Here is a 21,550-nt window from a genome sequence, read left to right on the forward strand (position 1 = left end):
TTCTGGAGTACCGTGCACATTTCTGAAGGCCATAAAGACAAAAGGAGAAAAAGACATTAGAAAATACAAAATATAGAGCTTCAAGACCATGAAGGAAAATGGAAGACCACCATATATGCAGATATATAAGGAGAGACCGTGACACTTGGGCTTGAATATTGGAAGACAGGAGACAAAGGAAGGATATGATCTGTATCAACAGCAGCCTTCTGGAGACTTCTAAAACCAACAATTGTCGGTTGGTTTTCTAGACCACTTCCCAAGTTGTCTCCACTGATAATCTTGTAAGTCTCGTAGTTGGGAAAAATCACAACTGCTGAACAGAAACAGCAGTCACTAAAGTTTACCCATGGACTCTAATGACAACATTAATCTGGAAACTACTTTATTGCAAATGTAAAAAGCCATAAAAAAACTAAAAAAATTGTAATAAATCGTAGCGAGATAGGCCTTTGAATGAGTCACTTCCTGACAAATTCCAATTAGATGGAAGAACAACATTACCTTTAAATCTGTGTCGATGTAGGGGTCCTCCTGACGAGCCGCAGCTGCACTGCACCTTGTGGTGTAACACTGCAACTTGCTACTGTTAAATAAAGTACCAACAGCTTAATTAAAATACAATGCAAGAACAATACCACTTTCATATGACTTACTGCAACCATCAGTTTTTAAAAAGACAAACAATTTAAATAAGCCTCAATCTGATTACAATACCAAAAGGAAATCTGCATGAAGACAAAACTGCCTCTACACACAAAAAGTGCTCCTACCTGAAAAAACTCAGTGCCAAGTTTAATAGATAATGATATGGCAGCTCAACACACAAATCACATGCAGGCAGAGAGATGTACACGCAATAAAATTCAAATGGTTGGTACTTAAAGACCCACAAGAAAGCCAGCAAAATGGCAGAAAACAAATGAAAACACTGTTGATAAAAATGTGTCCAGAAGACAAGATGATGAAAATATCAAAATCAAACGTTTACTAAAATAATCATGAAAATATACCATAAAGAGCAAGCTTCCAGACTTAGCACAAAGACTCACACTCAAGTGATCAACATCCCACCTTAAATATATTATAATCATGAAATTAAAACAATAAAAACAATTAGAAGAATTAAAAGCAAAGTAACCAGTCAGCTTAAAGCAAGTACAAATGTGAATAAATACCTCAACTAAAGCTCAAATATACATAATCTAATTTATGTAGTTGCTTTTTAACAAATAAGGCTTCAAAAATATACTGGTGTTAAGACCAAAATGTAGTTTCATGAAAGAAAAAAAAAACAATAATCAATTTTATAATTTCTCTCACACTTGTTTAATTGCTAAAAAACTGTAAAATACAAAAATTAGTGCAACTACATGCTCAGCAATTTCAGCATGACTGAACAAACCACTAGCATAACTACCTTTATTTACATCACCCAAATGCTCACATATACAAACCTTCAGAGTTCTGTATCAAGCACAGTGATCAGTTTGATATAAACCACTGTCTTTTGCCAGCACAAAAATGAGAAAAGCAACTCACAAGTATACCACACTATGAGTATCACAACTGATGCGTCCATGTAAATATTATTAGGTATCTAGTCTTATTAGTTGTAATACAAATGCATAGCTGGTAAATTAGACTACCAACAGGGTTTGGGGAGCACTGTATTCAACATAGAGAGCAGGGTTGCTGTCATGCTTGAAGATAGGGTTTGTCAATCTGTGGCAGCACAAATCAAGAACTGAGAAGCATTACACACACAAGATGACAATGGCAAACAAGGCCAGAGGTAAAATTTTTAACAAACTCAACTGACAGTAGCCATCAGTCTTGGATATTTTTAATATTTCTGATCTAATGATAACTGCTGTCATTTCATCTTGAAAACCGAGAGATTAAAAGGACAGCTATGCTCAGTAGAACTACAAGAAATTTAATGAGGTCAGTGCTTTGGGGTAAGGAGAAGTTAGAAGAACATTACAATACTTCTGACAAACAGATCTCTGGTTTTATTTGATGTGATTTAATCAAAGCTTTTAATAGGATTAATTGTGATGAACAATTGCAGGGTAGCATAATGGTTAAGGTGCTAACTCGAACACAGAAGGTACAGGGTTTGATTCTCATCTTTAGAAGGGAAACTGACTAGTCTTAAAATTGCCCACAAAAGCAGCTTGCGTAGTAATTACCTTATAGGTTCAAAGGTTCACAGGTAGGTACTAGGCTATCGGCCCAAGGGCCTAAGTAAGCCTAGCCAACAAGGTTCCCTGGCTTACGCCACCCAAGAAAGATAATTTCCTGTGCCCCTGTCGAGCAAAGCCACAGAAGTGATCCCCGGGGTGTATTTCCTATTTCCCATCCACTCATCAAGATTTTTCTTGAAGAGTGCTAATGAGGAACTTTGCTTGACATAGATGGGTAGCTTGTTCCAGAGTATAGGAAGTCTCTGGGACAGGAATCTATCCCTCCAGCATGTCCTGTTTATTGTGGTGACAAGGTTTAGGTCCCTAGAGCATGTAGCTCGGAGGGATTGGGATTTCTTTAGGTGCAGCATGTCCAACAGCTCTGGGTGTAACATAGCTTTACACGTTAGCCAGAGATCTCGTCGGAGTAGGCGATATGCTGCAGAGTAAAGCTGGAGTTTTTTGAGGTGGTCAGTGTAGGGCATCTGTATGATGCCAGCAATCCTCTTTGTGAGGTACTTTTGTGGCCTTTCCAGCTGCTGCAGATGTCTTGTGAGGTACATTCCAAAAGGAGCGTTGTACTCTATAATGGGTCTAATGAGTGCCGAGTAGAGGGGAACAATGACCTCTTTTTTCCTTGATGAGAACCCTTTTGTGATAAGGTGTGCCACATAGAAGGATTTCCTGACTACTATGACGATGAGACTACTGTCCACCTGGGTCCCAAGGTCTCTTATCACACGTTCCACTTTAAGTAAACTGCCGTTTATGTGGTAGTTCATGGGTACAAAGTTTTTAACAAAGGGGATGAAAATACACTTTTTGGCATTGAGCTTGAGGCCATGCCTCTGATATCAGGCATCTGTCTGAGTGAGGCCCTTCTGTAGGATGCCCACATCATTTGGGGACTCGACTATGGCTCCTAGTTTGCAGTCATCTGCGAACTTAGTTAGCCAGAGGCCTTCTGTGTTAGCCTGTACTTCAGGGAAGCAGATACCAAAAAGGAGAGGTCCGAGGACTGAACCCTGTGGTACTCCACTTGTCACTGGTTTGAAGTCAGATTTGGAGTCTGCAACTTTTACAGTGTGGGTTCTGTCAGTGATCCAGTTGGCAACCCATCTTGTGAGGTAGGGATTTATACCTAGTTTAGTGAGTTTAGCTATAATTCCAGAATGGGGGATGGTGTCGAAAGCCTTGGCGAGGTCAAGTTAAGCTATGCGAACCACCTTACCCTCGTCTACGGCTTTGGTGACTGCCTCAAAGAAGTTGATCAGGTTCAGAAGACATGATCTGCCTTTCACAAACCCGAACTGGTTGGGGTCCAGAGTTTGGAGGTTACCAATGTCTTTGTTTATGAGTTCCATGATGATACGTTCCATGGCCTTGCATACCAGGCTCGACAGTCTAATAGGGAGATAGTTCCCAGGATCAGTGATAGCTCCCCCTTTGTGGAGTGGGATAACTGTTGCTGTGCACCATTCAGTGGGCACCAAGCCTGACTTGAGACTATGATTGAGCATGGTGCTTAGGTGGGGAGCCAGTTCGTTCTGAAGTTCATATAAAATGCAGCCTGGGATGTTGCCCTGTCCCATGGATGTTGTGTTTTTGGTTTTAGAGACTGCAGCTTTTACCTGCATAGATGTGATTACAGGAATTCTGCATTCTTATGTATAGGTATGGGCCCTTTAGAGGGTAAGAGGGGGTAAAGTTAGCAGCGAACCTATCTGCCAGAATGTTGGCAATATCAGTTGGTTCTGTAAATTTCATGCCGTTGTGCTGTAACTCAGGGCAGATCTGGGTGTTGCCATTGAGATTCTTGACATAGCTATAGAATGCTTTGTGGTTGCCTTTAGAATCAGTGGTGATTTTGTTTTTGTAGCTAGCTTTGGAGGATCTTATAAGGGATCTCAGCTTCTTAGTGAGGCTGATCAGGGAGCTCCTCCACTCATGGGATTTTACTCTCATTTGCAACAGTTTCTTCCTTCTGTTGTAGAGTTTGTTTATGGCAGGGAACCACCAGATTGGCTTCCTTTTTTTGGAGGATAGTGTCTTGGTTCTGTTTGGGATAGCACGATCAATGCTCTCGTTTAAGTGCTTATAGAGTGCATTTGTGTAGGATTCAGCAGTCGTAACTGTATTGTCCATCTGCATGGGTGTCATGAAGTTCGCCACTTCTGTCTTAAGAAGCATGAAGTTGGCTTTGGAGAAATTGTTTACCGTGGTTTCCTTAATAGTGGGTGGGAGCGGGATGCGGATATCTAGGGTAATTAGCTTATGGTCGGATCTGACCGATGAGGAGTTGACTTCAGGTGTGAAACACCGGTCACTTATGTTGGTAATGACCAGGTCTAGGATACTGTTGCCTCCGGTGGGGGTGTGGATAAGTTGATCCAGGACATTGGAATTTATAAATTCCAGAAAGTATTGAGCGAAGGCGTTGGTACATGAGTAGTTTTCCCAGTTAATGGTGGGGTAGTTGAAATCACCCATTATTAGGGTGTTTGGTTGAACCCTAATATTTTCCAGTATATCAAGAAAAGAGGAGTGGGAATCCTGGGGTGTGGTGGGTGATCTGTATCAAGCTACAATTTGGATTGCAGTTTTGCAAAGAGTTAGTTGCACTTGGGTAACCTTGGATGCATTATGCTGCGCAATTAGCCTGGAGGTGTGGATATCCTTAATGAATATGGACACATCTCCGCCTTTGGTGTTCTGGTCCAGGTTAGATGGCAGAAAAGTGTGGTATGACTTATAGTCTGGTAATGCAGGGGAGCTCTCTAGAGCCTTGAACCAGGTCTCAGTCAATGCTCACATATCGATGTTCTCCATTTTAAGGAGTGCCTCGAGTGAGTGCATTTTGAGATGTAGACTTCTGGCATTGAGTAGCATTACCCTCAATTTTTATTTGCCTGTTCCTGTTATGGTGGTGAATTTGTCATTTGAACCTTGCCTAAAAAAGGCACTATATGGGCGGCAAGACCCTTAGCCAGTATCTGGAACCCCAGGGGCGACAGGTGCAGGCCATCTCTGGCAAAGCATCGTGGTCTGTTGACCATGTCGTCCCAGGCAGACAGATACTGGATCCCCTTAAAATAACACCATAAGCTTAGCCAATTGTTGAAGTCAATCATTTTGTCCTTATACTGATGTATCATTCTGGACGATGGCAGGATGTTAATCAGGGCTAGGGTCATACCTCCCTGGGCTATAAGACCTGAGAGCTCTTCCATGTCTCTTTTCATGTAGTCCAGGGAGGTACATCTCAGGTCGTTCACACCAACATGGACAATGACAGAGTCATATTTGTACTTGTGATGAAGTGACCTGAGTCCATGGGTTATGTGGCGGATCCTGGCACCCAACAGGCAGCTGACAGTAACCTTCTCCCTGTTTAGCCTGGTGAGTGGGACATCAGTGTGCTGACTATAGAGTCACCTATGACTAGTGTGTTGGGTACATTGTTTTGCCTTATGGGCTGTGGTTTATTGCCACACTGAGTCTGTGGGCTACATGTCATTTGGGTTGTGTTGGGGGGTGGAGGTTGCTTGCATTTCTGCTTTGGAGGTCTCTGTTGCTTTAGGAGATTATTATTGAGAGCCTCCACAAATGTTTTTGTGTTTCTATGTCTGGATTTTGGTGGTGTAGGTTTAGTGGGACTATGTGAGGAGTGTGGTGTGGTGCAGGTGTTTACCTTCTCCTCTTGAGTGTCAAGTTCAGCCATGGTTGGAGAGAGCTTTACCTCCAGTTTGGCTAGATAAGTGCATCTCTCACATGTTGTGATGTTGGGTGGTAGGAGGAGAGGGTTGTCTCTGTACATGAGGCAATGGCTACATTGCCCCAAGATGCCCAGATTCATCAGATAGACAGGAGAGAACACTGGAAGCTGACCCTTGGACATGCCTGAATAAAAAACTACTTTCCTCTAGACAAGTGAGGAAAGTGAGCATAAGAGCTGTTTTTCTCTAAGCAAGTGAGGAAAGTAAGTACAAAAACTGTTTTCCTCTAGATAAAGAGGAAGGTTGAGTGCTGTAGTAATTTGTAGCTTATTTAGTGCTAACAACATGTTCTGAACAAGTGCTGAGTACGAATAAGCAAATTCAAGTGCTAAAACTAAGAATCTGTACCTGGATCTTGTGGTAGATAGGTTACCTAGTGCTTACCACTCCCACTGATAAGCTAGAAGGCTTCCCTCCAACACAGAAAGGCTTGGAGGAGCTCAGAAGCTTACAAACAGTCCTGGATACAGCAAATCTGTATCTGGACTAAACTAGTTACAGGAAAGGTGGGAAACAAGCGCAAATACAAGCTTCTAAACCAGAAAGTTGAAAGAGATGTCAAATCTGCCTAAAAGGCCAATAAACTACAATTTCTGGGCCAGAAACCACTCTTGTGGTAGAAAGGCTACCTAGTGCTTACCACTCCCACTGATAAGCTAGAAGGCTTCCCTCCAACACAGAAAGGCTTGGAGGAGCTCAGAAGCTTACAAACAGTCCTGGATACAGCAAATCTGTATCTGGACTAGACTAGTTACAGGAAAGGTGCGAAACAAGGGCAAACACAGGCTTTTAAACCAGAACGTTGATGGGCCAGAAACCACTCTTGTGTAGATAGGCTACCTAGAGCTTACCACTCCCACTGATAAGATAGAAAGCTTCCCTCCAACACAAAAAGGCTTTGGGGGCTCGGAAGCTTACAAACAGTCCTGGTTACAGTAAATCTGCATCTGGACTAGACTAGTTACAGGAAAGGCAGGAAACAAGCTTAGAAAATTTTTTTTGGAAAATGGAAAGGGAGAAAGGAGAAACAGAAGATAATTCAAAATTAAGGACCTAAGTGGCTTGCCCTTCACAAATGTTCTCTCTGTATTAGGTAAAATGAGCTAGTGACACTAGACTGGAATAGAGCTGGGTTAGAGCTGAACAGATGGGACTGGCAGAAGTGCCTGAAGTCAAAATATGATCTCACTGTACTCGGTTGAGTAAGCAAATGAGATAGACCCATGAGGAGTGTTCAAACACACATTTACAGGAGGGGTTGGCAATTCCACAGCCACCAAAATTAATACCAGAACAAGAACAGGGAGGGAGGGGGTAAACTAACTTCCGAGAGAGAGAGAGAGAGAGAAAGACCACAGTATTCTATGAAACAATTAAATAGAAAAATAAACTACAGAGAGACACAGACCACAATATTCAATGAAACAATTAAACAGATAGAAAAATAAAATGCAGTACACGCTTTAACACTGCAAGTTTGTACTTAACTCAGCCAGTAATGCAGTTGATTGTAGGTATGTAGCAGAAGACAAACAAGTCAGATATTGAGAAGTACCAAATTCAAAGATAAGTGACTAACACATATAAATACAGAGAAACCCTCTAGGTTAAGAGTTTAACAGTGAATATCAATGAGGTGAAACACAACAGCCCCTGATTACTACAGAGAGAGAGAGAGACTACAGTATTCTATGAAACAATTAAATAGAAAAATAAATAATTACAGAGAGACACAGACCACAATATTCGATGAAACAATTAAATAGACAGAAAAATAAAATACAGTATAATCTTTAACACTGCAAGTTTGTACTTAACTCAGCTAGTAATGCAGACAATTGTAGGTATGTAGCAGAAGCCAAACAACTCAGATACTGAGTAGTAATACATTCAAAGATATGTTACTAACACTTATTAAGTGCAGGGAAACCCTCTAGGCTAAGAGTTTAACACTGAATATCAGTGAAGTGAAAAACAATAGCCCCCACTTACTGCAGAGAGGGGGAAAGAGAGAGAGAGAAATCACATTATTCTACTAAACAATTAAATAGAAAAATGAATAACTACAGAGAGACACAGACCACAATATTCAATGAAACAATTAAATAGACAGAAAAATAAAATACAGTACAATCTTTAACAATGCAAACTTGTACTTAACTCAGCTAGCAATGCAGTTGATTGTAGGTATGTAGCAGAAGCCAAACAACTCAGAGTTTGAGCAGTGAACAATTTCTAAGTAAAACAGGTAAACTGAGGAGCAGTGGTATCTAGTCAACTGGACTAAATGATTCTGTTAAGCTTATAAATTAAACTATGAAGACAGAAAGTGATTTAGTGGTAAGAGCTCTGCCTTGTAGTTCCAGGGTTCAGTCCTCACTTCTTGTCACTGTCTATATGGAGTTTTGGATGTTCTCCTAGTGTATGCATGGGTCTCTCTCAGGGTAGCCTGGTTTCCTTCTAGCTTCTGAAAACAGGTAAATTTATTCACTGCAGTATACTGTTCATGTTTGTGTTGCATTTACCGTATAGCCCAGGTTACTGCAGAAAACAGTCAGAGGACCTATTCACTTAATGCAGAAACAAATTAACCAATTAAAAATGAAAATGTTTAAAAGACACCTTACAAATCCCACAATACCTGCCACTTCTGACATCCAAGGCCTAACAGCCTCCCTTGTGTGTTGCCACTCCACACAAAGCAATACAAGTCACACTGCTTCCAGTTACTTTTATAACAGAAAATAAAATTGAGCTTTTTCTTCTGAAACTACACAACACATACACATGTTAACCTTTTATCTTATTCTGTTGGCAGCCCTTGCCTTTTTTCATAACTCATCGCTTCAATATGGCAGGACACTACTGCAAATTCACATTTTCTGTTAATGAAAACTGCTATCTCACAAAGAATACCTGTTTAGACAAACAAATTGTAAATTATAACTTCATGTTTTCCTCCTCTGGAGCTCCCTACAATGTCCAAGTAGTTTCTTGATCTTGAGCAGTTACCTTTGGTAAATGTATATTACTGTAGTATGCAGGGAGAACTTTTAGTTTTATGGCAGGCTTTAATCCATTCTTCTAAAGTTTCCGGGTCACACATTCATACACAGTCTCACATACAGCCCATCTCTCTCTCTCTTGCTCACAGATACGCAGGCACATGAGCACCCACCCACACACCCACGTTTGCATCTGAGATGTAGTTGTTAATATTAACTGCCTGATCTGCGTGCATACTATTTTTCCTAAACTGGCATTTTCCAAGTGTCTTTTTTAGCCAATGAGAAAGAAATTATGCCCTTCCCTTTCTATGGACAAGTCGATATTAGCACACTGTATCTGATATTAGTAAGTTAACAACTCCTGAAAAAGGCCTCATGCTAGTCCAAAAGCTCTAGTAACTGTAAAGGCTACACTGGTCTGGTAAAAGGTATTGCATCACCTCTGTGTTGCAGTGTTGTTATCTCTTCCATGAATATGACAGGAACAGATGTGTGGCTTGTCCTTAAAAATGAAAGAATCTAGAGGCATGTGTCTTGCTTAAATGAAGAGAGCACTTTCTTGGGACACTGCACTCAGTTACAATTGTAAAAGACTTAGTAAATTAAAAGCAGTTTATCTGATACAATTCTGAGTGTTAAACAGAAGGATAAAGATGATGTTAAATGATTAAGAGTAAAAAAATGCATCAAAAGCAGCAACTAATGAAGTCACCACAATTGTATCTGTTGTCAAACTGAATTTTCTTTATTTTAAACTAGAAACTAGTTAAGAAACACATGGTAAAAACATCTACTTTCCAAGGACCTTTAAGCTGGCTAAGTGCTTTCTATGAGGTCTCACAGTATGTAAATGGTATTGGAAGGAAATCAAACTAGTCTCAGGAATGTGAAACCTGCAGCAATTTTTAGCTTTGACCCATTATATAGTACTGAATATGTCTTTAATGCCTGAACACGTCCTGTTATGTTTTAACTGCATCATAAGTATCTTTGCTTTTTTTTCACTTGGAATAGCTTCTGTAGCTTACCCTGAACTAGCTTGAACTGTTTTTTAACTGTTTGCTGCATTATTTTAAAATCTGCACTTAAAGTTACATTTTAGTCGAATTTGATCGAAAGTTTGTTTGTTTAATTTAACTGTGAAGGCTGCCCACTAAAGTATGCTAGCCTGTGTAACTAATTTATCACTGTTTCTGCATTTTCTGTGTGTTTCTACCAAAAAAACAAAAACCAAAAAAATAATCCTTGTTTTCCCGCCTCTCCTCGACTAGTTTAGACCAGTTTACAGGCATTGCTGTATTCTGGGCTGTGGTGTAGTTCCTGTGTTGTCCATTACCTTATTTGGATAGAAGGAAGTTTCTTTGCTCACCAGTGGGAGTGGGGAGCCTTGAGCAGCCTACCTGTCCCTGTAGGAAGTGACCTCAGCACAAGAAGCTGTAGTAATTGGTTGTTTTGGACCATTTCTAGCTCTTTTGTAGTTCACTGTTTAAAATCCGCTTTGGCACGGCTTTGCGTGGTTGTGCATAGCACAGCGGTTAAACTTTTCTGGCTCCCAATGTGCTCTTCAAATTTTCCCTTAAGGAAGCTCTACTCTTAGTATAACCAGACTACTCACTATATTATAAGCCTAGCACTTGTTCTCAATACTTCTCTGCTAAGTAAGCACTCTCGTACTAAGTAAAGCACTACATCTACTTACCACCCCTGTGAATATCCACTTCCCTTAAAGGTACAGCACTCCCTTATACTGTTCTAGCATGTCGAGTGGTAGATTACTGGCGTCTCCAATTCAGCTGGTCAATCTGGGTATCTTGAGACAATGCTACAATTGTCTCATGTACACAGACAACCCTCTCCTCCTCCCAACAAACACAAATGCATGTGAGAGATGCAACTATATAGCCAAACTGGAGGCTGAACTCTCTCAACTCAGGGCTGGCATGACCAGTCAGGAGGAGATGGCAACCACACACACAACAATCCCAGTCCCACATAGACCTACCACAACTGCAAACCAAACACATAAAAACACAAAGACATACTCGGAGGCTCTAATAAAAAACTTACCAAAACAACAGAGGCTCCCAAAGAAGACATCCAAAAATCCACCACCTCAAAACAAAACACATGCAACACATACTTCAATAAATCAGTGTGTCAACCAATCACAGCCCTTAAGACCAAACACCTTGCCTGATACACAAGTAATAGGTGACTCTATAGTCAGACACACTGATGTCCCGCTGACCAGGCTGAACAAGGAGAAGGTGACTGTGAGCTGTCTATCGGGAACTAGGATCCGCCACATAACACACGCACTCAAGTCACTCCAAAGCAAGAACAAATATGACTCCGTCATTGTCCATGCTGGTGTGAATGACCTGAGACGTATCTCCCTGGACTACATGAAAAGAGACATAGAGGAGCTCTCCGATTATGTAGCCCAGGCTGGTATGACCCTGACCCTGAGCAGCATCTTGCCCTCACCAAGAATACCACAATACAAAGACAAGATGATCAGCTTTAACAATTGGCTCAAGTACTGGTGTCATTCTAAGGGGATCCAATGTCTGTCTGCCTGGGATGATATGTTGGACAAGCCACGCTGCTTCGCAAGGGATGGATTACACCTGTCACCACTGGGCTTCCGGATATTGGCTAAGGCTCTTGCCACCCCCATAGTGCCTTTTTTAGGCAAGGCTCAAAAGACAAACCCACCTCCTTAGAAAACAAAAATGGAAAAAAACTAAGGGTAATGCTGCTCAACGCCAGAAGTCTAAATCTCAAGATGCAGGCACTTGATGCACTCCTCAGCATGGAGAACATCGACGTCTGTGCAGTAACTGAAACCTGGTTCAAGGCTCCTGAGAGCACCCCAGCGCTACCAGGCTATACCTCGTATCATGCTTTTCGCCCCAAAACCGGGCCGAACCACAAGGGAGGGGCAGTGTCCATATTCATCAAGGACACCCACACCTCCAGGTTAGTAGCAACACATGAAGCATCAGAGACCATACAGGTGCAACTATCCATAGGCAAAACTGCTATACAACTGGTAGCATGTTACAGACCACCCTCCCAATCTCAAGAACCCCACTCAGCCTTCCTGAAGACATTGGAGGATATGAATGTATCACAAAATACCATCATACTGGGAGACTTCAACTACCCAAACATAGATTGGGTACATTATTCTAGCCCTAATACCCTAGCCCAAAGATTCCTGGAATTCATAAATTCAAATGCACTGGAACAACTAGTCACCTCTCCCACTAGAGGAGATAATATACTAGACCTGATCATCACAAACATGGGGACAAAATGCTCCACACCGAAAGTATACCCCTCACTAGTGAGATCTGACCACAAACTAATCACCCTGGATATACATATCCCACCTCCACCCCAGCACAAAGGACCACAGTGAAAAACTTCTCAAAAGCAGACTTCACTCTTCTTAAGACTGAGATGGTATCCTTTAAGCCCACTGTGCCAGTGGATACCACATCCCACAATGCCGAATCCTTCACAAATGCTTTCTATGGACATCTCCAAGAATGCATGGATCATGCAATCCCAAACAAATCCAAGTCCCTCTCCACCAAAGGTAAGCGTCCTGTCTGGTGGACCTCAGCCATAAATAAATTGTATAACAATAAGAAGGAAGCTACTGCACGTCAGAGCAAAATCCCATGAAGGGAAGACATCTCTGATCAACATTAGCAGAAAACTACGTTCTCTCATAAAAACATCCAAGGCCAACTTTGAGAGAAAAATCGCTAAGGACACCAAAGATAACCACAAAGCCTTCTTCAGCTATGTTAGAAACCTGGGCGGAAACCCTCAGATATGCTCAGAGTTGGTTCACAACAACAAAAAATACACTGAACCCACAGATATTGCCAACATTCTGGCTGACAGGTTCAGTGCAAATTTCTCCCCTCCTTCACCCCCAAAAGAAGAAATACTTATCCCAGCTGAATGTAATCTCCCTGTCATCTCAGATGTCCAAGTGAGAACCGCCTAAACAAAGCAAAAACACAGCATCAATGGGACCTGACGGTATCCCGGGTTGCGTGTTACGTGAACTCAAGAGGAGCTAAACCCACACATAAAAATGCTATTTAACCTTAGCCTTACTTCGATATGTACCTGAACACTGGCATACAGCAACAGTGGTCCCACTCCACAAGGGGTGCCTCTACAGACCCTGGAAACTACCGCCCCATAAGCTTAACCAGCCTGGTCTGCAAAGCTATGGAAAGAATCATTATGGAACTCATAAACAGAGACATAGGGGACCTACAGACACTTGACCCCACCCAGTTCGGCTTTGTAAAGGGCAGATCCTGCCTTTTAAACCTGGTTGACTTTTTCAAAACAGTCACTAGAGCCATTGATGAGGGCAAAGCAGTCCATACAGCATACCTGGACTTGGCTAAGGCCTTCGACACAATACCCCACTCAGGCATCATAGATAAGCTCAACAGCTTAAAAGTAAACCCTTAAGTCACTAGATGGGTTGCAAACTGGCTAAAGGACAGAACCCATAAAGTTAAAATCGCTGGAGCAATGTCAGACTCAAAGCCAGTCACAAGTGGTGTCCCACAGGGATCTGTCCTGGGACCCCTCTTGTTCGGCATTTATTTCTCAGATGTTAAAGCAAACATGGGAGGGCTGTGGCTGACAAAGTTCGCAGATGACTGCAAACTAGGCGCTATAGTCGATACACCAGCAGACACACTCATCCTACAAAAAGGCCTCACAGAAACGGACAACTGGTACCGGAGTCACGGCCTTAAACTAAATGCCAAAAAATGTATAGTCATCCCCTTTGGGAAAAACAAAGTACCCACAAATTATCACATAGACAGCAACCCACTGAGTACGGAAAAAGTAATCAGAGACCTAGGGACCCAACAGCGACCTCTCATTTGACACCCACGTTGCCAAAGTGGTTAGAAAAACATTCTACCTTGCACACCTCATCATGAAGGGATTCACATCCAGATCCAAGGATGTCATTGTACCCCTATATTCCTCCCTCATCAGACCCATGATTGAGTACAATGCCCCATTTGGTATGTACCTCACCCGGCATTTGCAACTGCTGGAGAGACCACAAAAGTATCTCACCAAGAGGATCAAGGGTCTCCAACATATGTCTTATTCTGCCAGACTAAAGAAACTTCAGCTCTATTCAGTAGCATACCGCCTGCTCAGAGGTGATCTCTGCCTGACGTACAAGGCCATGTCCAATCAGGATCTGATGGACATGCTCCACCTCAAAAAATCCAAATCCATCAGGATCACGAGAGCTAAAGACTTAAACCTTGGCACAAGTATGAATAGGACATGCTGGAGGGATAGATTCATAACCCAGAGGCTTCCCATGCTTTGGAAAAAGATCCCAGTTCGTATTAGGCAGAGCCCCTCACTGACTCTCTTCAAGAGAAATCTTGATGAGTGGATGGGAGATCGTAAGTTTATCCCAGGGGTCACATCTGTGTCACTGCTAGACAGGGGCACAGTAAACTAATTCTATTATATAAGGGGACCTTCATTGTGTCTCTACTAGACAGAGACACAGTATTCTAAATTTATTCTGTACATTTTTTGTACCATTTCATGGGGTGGCAAAAGCCACATCACTATGGCTAGGCTTACAAATGCCCCAGGGCAGACAGCCTAGTACTATACTATGAAACTATGAAACTATATCAAGCTTAATTCCTAACATATCTAGCCAACTACTACACTGAACTGCATCACACTGTTTTAGAGGAAAGAACAAGTCATTTAATTAACATGCCTACACATACCTGGTGATAACATGCAGGAACTGCAGTGTCAGGTGTGCCTGCTGGGAGTTCTCCGAGTACTGGTAGGTAGCAATCAGTTCAACAGCATTCATGACAGTGTACAAATAGCCAGTATGAGGAAGTGAGAAAAAACAGAAAAGACTCAACAACTTCTTATTTCCACACAGCTCCTCCGATTCAACAAGATTTCCTGTTTATATAACATAAATAGATAATTGAGTAAATAATGAAGCCAACAAAAGAGATAATACATCTTTGTCAAATAAAACTGTATTTATTGTCCAGTATTCTGCAATCATACTGAAAAAGTACAGACAACTATCTTTTATAGTTTGTTTTTATTGTTTTGGCACATAAGGAGGCTATTGTACTACTGTTTGGGTGTTTGTTCTACAATCATCTTGTTCTGGCTACACAGCTCATCCTGGTTATCACTGTTTGCCCTATTCAATTAACCTTATATAGTAGCTTACCTGTTTCTGCAACTTGCAGTATATGTTTGCTGAGTTCAAACAGTAAACAAAAAATAATTCCATGCTTGGTGCTACTCTCTGTCTTCTTTAGTTCCTTCATCACTGATACTTAAGTACATAACACATATTTTTTAACTGAAAGAAAAAAGAATCTGTTCTAATTTCAGGATGACCCACAATTTAATTGTGCTGTTTTATATATACATGATATATACGTGTATGGAGATTTTCTGAGAACTTCCAGCCAACCGCCTGATTTTCTGTGTGAGTGTGTGGGGTTACCTTAAACTACATGAAAGCTGAATAAAGTGTGCTGCTTAACCTGCAATGGTGACATATAAGTAAAAAAAAAAAAGCACTGCCTTGAATAACAATACACTCATCTCACTCATCTATTTTGACACTCACAAAGTGCAATCCAAGGAAAGTTCCTGAAAAACACCAATAGTGATCCTTAAAATATACATCTGAATATTGCTGACCTGGAGACAAGACTATGAAATCTAAGAGCAAAGTACAGGATCAAAAACCAAAAAACAAAAGTTCAAGGAAGCTAAAGTGTCCAAGATAAAGATCCAAACTGTAAAAAAATCTGGAATCACACCGATTCACCACAGCACAATTTATTTGTAGGCAAAGTCACACACAAAGCTTTCGAGGTATCTCTTTTTCCATGCTTAGCAACAATAAATTGCCATAAAAACGTTAAATACTATCCCCTGCATCAGCTAGCCAATGACACAGGGGTAGTTAACAATCAATTAAATAAGCAAACATTTAAAGGTATAGTCAACTTAATGAATATATACATACTAAAATACTAAATATAATTATGTTTAACTTTCAAAACAGGTTTTATATTCTGTTGTGCATTCAATCCTGGTGGAACATCAGCCCTGAAATAATTTATCCATTTATATTCTATTAGTTCTGTTTGCTTAACGAGATTACCTCCTCTGCCATCAGGGAAAATCTTTTGCAATACCCTAAACTTAAATTTATGATTAGTACCTTTAATAGCAATATGCTTATATAGGGCATTTTCATTAACACATCTATGTATATCAGAAAGATATGAACTAATGTGCTCTTTAAGTTTTTGGTTAGTTTTCTCTATATAGAAATTTTTCTCCTTATATATAATGTATGTATCTAAGAAATGTATTACTGTTTCTGAGTATTTAACATCAAACATCAAAAATTGTGTTTTATTTTGTAATTCAGACACAAAATCATTACGGGCTAAGATGGTTCCTCCCCAAAGCATAAAAAAAATCGTCCATAAATATTTTAAACAAAAACATATTTTCATTTCAGTACATTTTTAATAAGGAGTTGCAAGATCATTATAGCAATGAAAATATTTTCTTGTTTAAAAGATTTGTGGATGATATTTTTATGCTTTGGGGAGGAACCATCTTAACCCTTGATGATTTTGTGTCTGAATTACAAAATAAAAAACAATTTTTGATGTTTGATGTTAAACACTCAGAAACAGTAATTTTTTTTTAGATAAAGGTATTATATATAAGGAGAAACAATTTGACACAAAAATTCATAGGAAAGAAGTGCAAGCTACTCGATATGTACAGTCTAGAAGCATGCATCCTAAACATGTTGTCAGAATGTATTGAAGGGACAGTTCCTCAGAGCTAGTAGGTTAAATACAGATGATAATGATTTACCACTGAATTAGCTCTTATGACTGATGATTTTAAGATATGGGGGTACAATGAAGCAATGATAGAAAATGAGAAAAGGAATGTTATGTGTGCACGTGGTACAAGAGGTAAACCCTATTTGTTTGGTCCTTTGGACAAAGATAGTGGTAGTAGTAATAAGGAACACAGTTTACGATATATAACTAAATATAATAGACATACTAATATGGTTAGGAATATCATTAAGAAAAACTGGACAATTTTGCAATCTAGTAGTAATATCGTAGATATTGTGGGGGCTCAACCAAGCTTTACTTATACGAGAGAGAAAATTTGAAACGGATGCTATGCTATAAGGATATGGCTAAGAGAACACATCTTAACATTAAGAAAAAAAGTACTACACCTTGTCATAACTGTGTTTTTTATAAGGAAATTAACAATGATTTAATTTTCATACATCCTATTACAATGGATGAGTTTGTTTTTAGGACTTATGCTACGTTTCACAGATAATGCTATACCTTTTGCTAATTGTGAAGCCTATGATAATTTCTATATAGGGAAAACTAACCAAAAAGTTAAAGAGCGCATTAGTTCACATTGATATATGTAAATGTGTTAATGAAAATGTCCAATATAAGCATATTGCTATTAAAGGTACTAATCATAAATTTAAGTTTAGGGTATTGCAAAAGATTTTCCCTGATGGCAGAGGAGGTAATCTAGTTGAGCAAACAGAACTAATAGAATATAAATGGATAAATTATTTCAGGGTTGATGTTCCACAAGGACTGAATGCACAACATAATATAAAGCCTGTTTTGAAAGTTAAACATAATTATATTTAGTATTTTAGTATGTATATATTTACTTAGTTGAATATACCTTTAAACGTTTGCTTATTTAACTGATTGTTAACTACGCCTGTGTCATTGGCTAGCTGATACAGGGGGGTAGTATTTAACATTTTTATGGCATTTTATTGTTGTTAATCATTGAAAAAGAGTATACCTCGAAAGCTTTCCGTGTGACTTTGCCTACAAATAAATTGTGCTGTGGTGAATCGGTGTGTTTCCAGATATTTTAGCAGCAAAGTGCAGGATATCAGAACTCAAACCCCATAAACTGTTGTCTTTATGGGGGCAGCGAAGCTGAGGCACAATGGACCACTAATGAATTTGCTGAGTAATACAAAGACTACAGCACAGTAGGTTGCATGTGAGGTGTGTCAGAATGAGCAAGCTCAATGCTACAGCAGAGAGACTAATGTTCAAAGCATGACAGCGGATTAGCATTACAAAACCTTGCATCCCATCCAGTCTTTGTCTTCCCACCCCAAGCCACAAATGTAATGGCCACTCAACAAAAGTCTTTTGGACACAGATAAATGCCAAGCCACAAAGTAAAGAAAACCTACAGATAACTATCATAAAATTATTATACTGATACAATCATAGATTTTCTTACTTGTTTCCTCAGGGGAACAAAAACTACGAGTCTGGTAACAGCAGCAAAAATGACACCAGAAAAATTCAAACTTCAGTGTGATGTGCATGAAATACAGCTAAACCTGCAAATGACTACAGATGTACATATCGCAGTATCAAACACTTCAGGTTGTTCTTAAAGACTGCCACAAAGATTTAAATACAGCACTATAAAAAGGATGGTACTTTCACTAAAGATCAAGTAATGACAAACTAAAGAATTTAAGACAGACATAGAACAGCTGGAGAGGTGGACCAGAAACCACTCTCTCTCTCTCTCTCTCTCTCTTTCAACAGCGTTTTCTGCAGCCAAAGGATTGACCGACCAATGTTAAAAAATATAAATGGCAAGAATACGTCACTCAAAGGCTGAACAGTTTATGTGGGAAGAATGAAAGCAAGCAGCAAGTAGCAGTAGTGTGGCTTACCTGTACAGTACATAGGTAGCAACTGCAGGGAGTGCAGTCGTGTGCTATCAACAGCATAACCCTGTGAGTAATCTGGGGCAAAACATCTAAAGGAAAAGATAATCCAAGAATCAGTATCAGAATTCAAAGCTACAACCATGATAATTTATCCCTCTCTGTTCAGTGACAACAGACCATTACACACATAGAACCCTAAGAAACACCAAGCTTGCTGGTACTTCTATAGGCAGACTTGATGGTAAATGTAATTCAAAAATGTAGTGCTTTTATCTGCACATAATGTACTTCTGTAGACAATATACCTGGAGTTCATTCAAATATTTTTAAATTTTTTATTATCTTCACAACTATAATTTCTGAGTTACTGGAATTCCTCTAGTCAACCAGCAGCCCCCACCCAGTTTCTTTTGCTCTAGCTTTCACATATCATTTTTGTTAATGCAAGGCCTTATGAATATTAAACAAGACAACTTAAATAGACTCAAGAAAAAGCAACAGGGAAACATCTGTTTAACATTCTCCAATTCATTCTAAGCACCTTCCACCTTTCTAATTTAAGTAGGGAACAGCATTGTTGTGCTTGATACACACACTACTGAGTCTTTATAAATGTTATGGTTATTCACTAAAAAGCAAATTCAGTTTAGTCAGTGGAAAATACCTGTCACAGTAAGGAATGTACATACAATCCAAAATCTTGTTTAGCAGTTACCAAACACTGTTTCACACTATGCATATTCTACAGGTTAATATACACAGATGAAAATTAGACAAGTAACTCACAATTTTTTTCATCAGTAGCCTAAATCAGTCACTGTGCATTTATAGAGACCTTCTTTGCAAAATAATTTAAATGAGTGCTGTATAAAACGCAGACACTACAAGCCACCAAACTCAAAATGGTGAACCTTTTTTATATAGAGTGGTACTTTCTTCTACATTAGTGTAACCTTGGAGACACTACAACAAGGAAATGTGTCTGTGTGTGTGTGGGGGGGGGTCTCCACATAACTGCTGGGACATTAGCCCACATGTAAAAACTTTTTGAGTTAGTGTCTTGCCTTTGACAGGTCCTGATGACAAGTCTGCTTTCATCTGAAGCAGTGCTGCTTGGACTTGCTTTTCTGAAATAATAGGGCAGTCATTTGCGGGATTTTTGATCTTCACTGATGATATTTCAAATAACCCAAAAAAGAGTGTTAAATAATAAATTACGGTAGAGAGTCAATTATCTGAACATTGATTATCCAAAACGTCAATTAACCAAACCAGACTTACAACGTTTTTGGGTAGGAAAAATCATAAAGTCTGAATATGTAAACATTATACGTATTCACTTGAGCATGTTTTTTGAGCTCGTAGCCAGCTTATGTGTGAAAAATATTCTTTATTGTCCACTGAAATTGCTGAATGGTTGAAAAGTGTATTCTGCATGCAGAAAAAAACAAGATTTTAGAAGTTTTTTATCCAGTTAAATTATATGCTTGATTATCCAAACAGTTTGATTATCCGAATTACCCTAGGTCCCAATTAGTTTAGATAATCAACTCTCTACTGTATGGTACAAAAGAGGTATAAAATGGCTGATACCTGCAAATTTTCTCTAGTTCTTTCCTGAGCTCATGATACATTCACTTTTCAAGTTTCCAGAGAAAATATTAGTCTCCAAGTCTGTGGATATAACGCCCACCCACCACACAAGTAAGATTCCAGAAAGGTAAGAAAGTACAGTTGTGTAAGAATTAATCATAACAGTAGATGCCATACTGATTACTGCTGCAGTACTCCAAACTGTTGGGTTATCTCACCAAATAACCTGGATGTCCAACCAGGGTACCAAGGCTAAAACCTTCCATATAGCAGTAAATCCAAAGTATGACCAAAGTCCACAGCCATAAGGGTATATAAGTGGATGTATGAGTGTAAATCCTCAGACTTTCTCCAAGCCAGTAAGTCTGAATAGTCCTCAGAGACAAAATAAAATGATCACCTAAGAGGGGAGAGGCAGGAAGACAGTGATACCCCCTCAGTCAGGGAGGCAAAAAAGGGATAAAAGAAAGAAAGGGGGAAGTTATAGAGAGAAGGAATACTGTAACATTGATCATTGGGATATCTACTGTTACTGTAAGTTCTTACACAACTGCAGTGTATGATGTCCTTCCTTAGATCAATGTTGTACTCCAAGCTGATGGGTGATTCCCAAAGCTTAAGAGGTGTGATGGGAAGATGGAAGAAAGTTAGGAGAACTGTCACTGTAAGCCACAGAGGACTGACCTGGCAAAGGCAGCTCTGGTTCTAGTAAAGGCATTCACTCTGTAATGTTTGGTGAAAGTATGTACCAAAGGCCCCTGGGTAGCTGCTTCTAAAATAGTTCTAGAGTCAAATCCTCTTGTTAAAGGTTCAAATGAGGCCACTCTTCTGGTAGAATGTGACTTTGACAGAGAGGGTAAGGATTTGCCGTGTAGAGTGTAGCAAAAGGAAATGGAATCATAAATTCAGTTAGATATAGTCTGCTTTGAAATTGGGATTTTTAAATTTTCAGTCATGGAAAGAAATGAACAACTGGTCAGACTTGTGAATATCCTTCGTCTTATCCAAGCAGAATCTGAGCTGTCTATTCACACCCAAGGAATATAGGATTCTTTCTCCATTACTTTGTGGACGAGGGGAGAATGTGGGAAGATGTATGGCTTGATTGAGAAA

General features: G+C 39.8%; 1 protein-coding gene across 1 annotated transcript in view; it reads right to left on the reverse strand.

Moving 5' to 3' along the window:
- HPS3 (HPS3 biogenesis of lysosomal organelles complex 2 subunit 1) overlaps nt 1-21,550 on the reverse strand; it is a 603,825-nt gene that overhangs the window by 537,910 nt on the left and 44,365 nt on the right. Inside the window, exons 4-6 of the mRNA XM_044070618.1 lie at nt 18,848-18,933; nt 14,796-14,985; nt 505-586 (exon numbers count right to left, since the gene is read on the reverse strand). Coding sequence (XP_043926553.1) covers nt 505-586; nt 14,796-14,985; nt 18,848-18,933 — 358 coding nt within the window. The remainder of the gene's footprint in view (nt 1-504; nt 587-14,795; nt 14,986-18,847; nt 18,934-21,550) is intronic.

The sequence above is a fragment of the Protopterus annectens genome, chromosome 4.part1 (assembly GCF_019279795.1).
Source record: "Protopterus annectens isolate FY-2018-M chromosome 4.part1, PAN1.0, whole genome shotgun sequence".
NCBI lineage: Eukaryota > Metazoa > Chordata > Ceratodontiformes > Protopteridae > Protopterus > Protopterus annectens.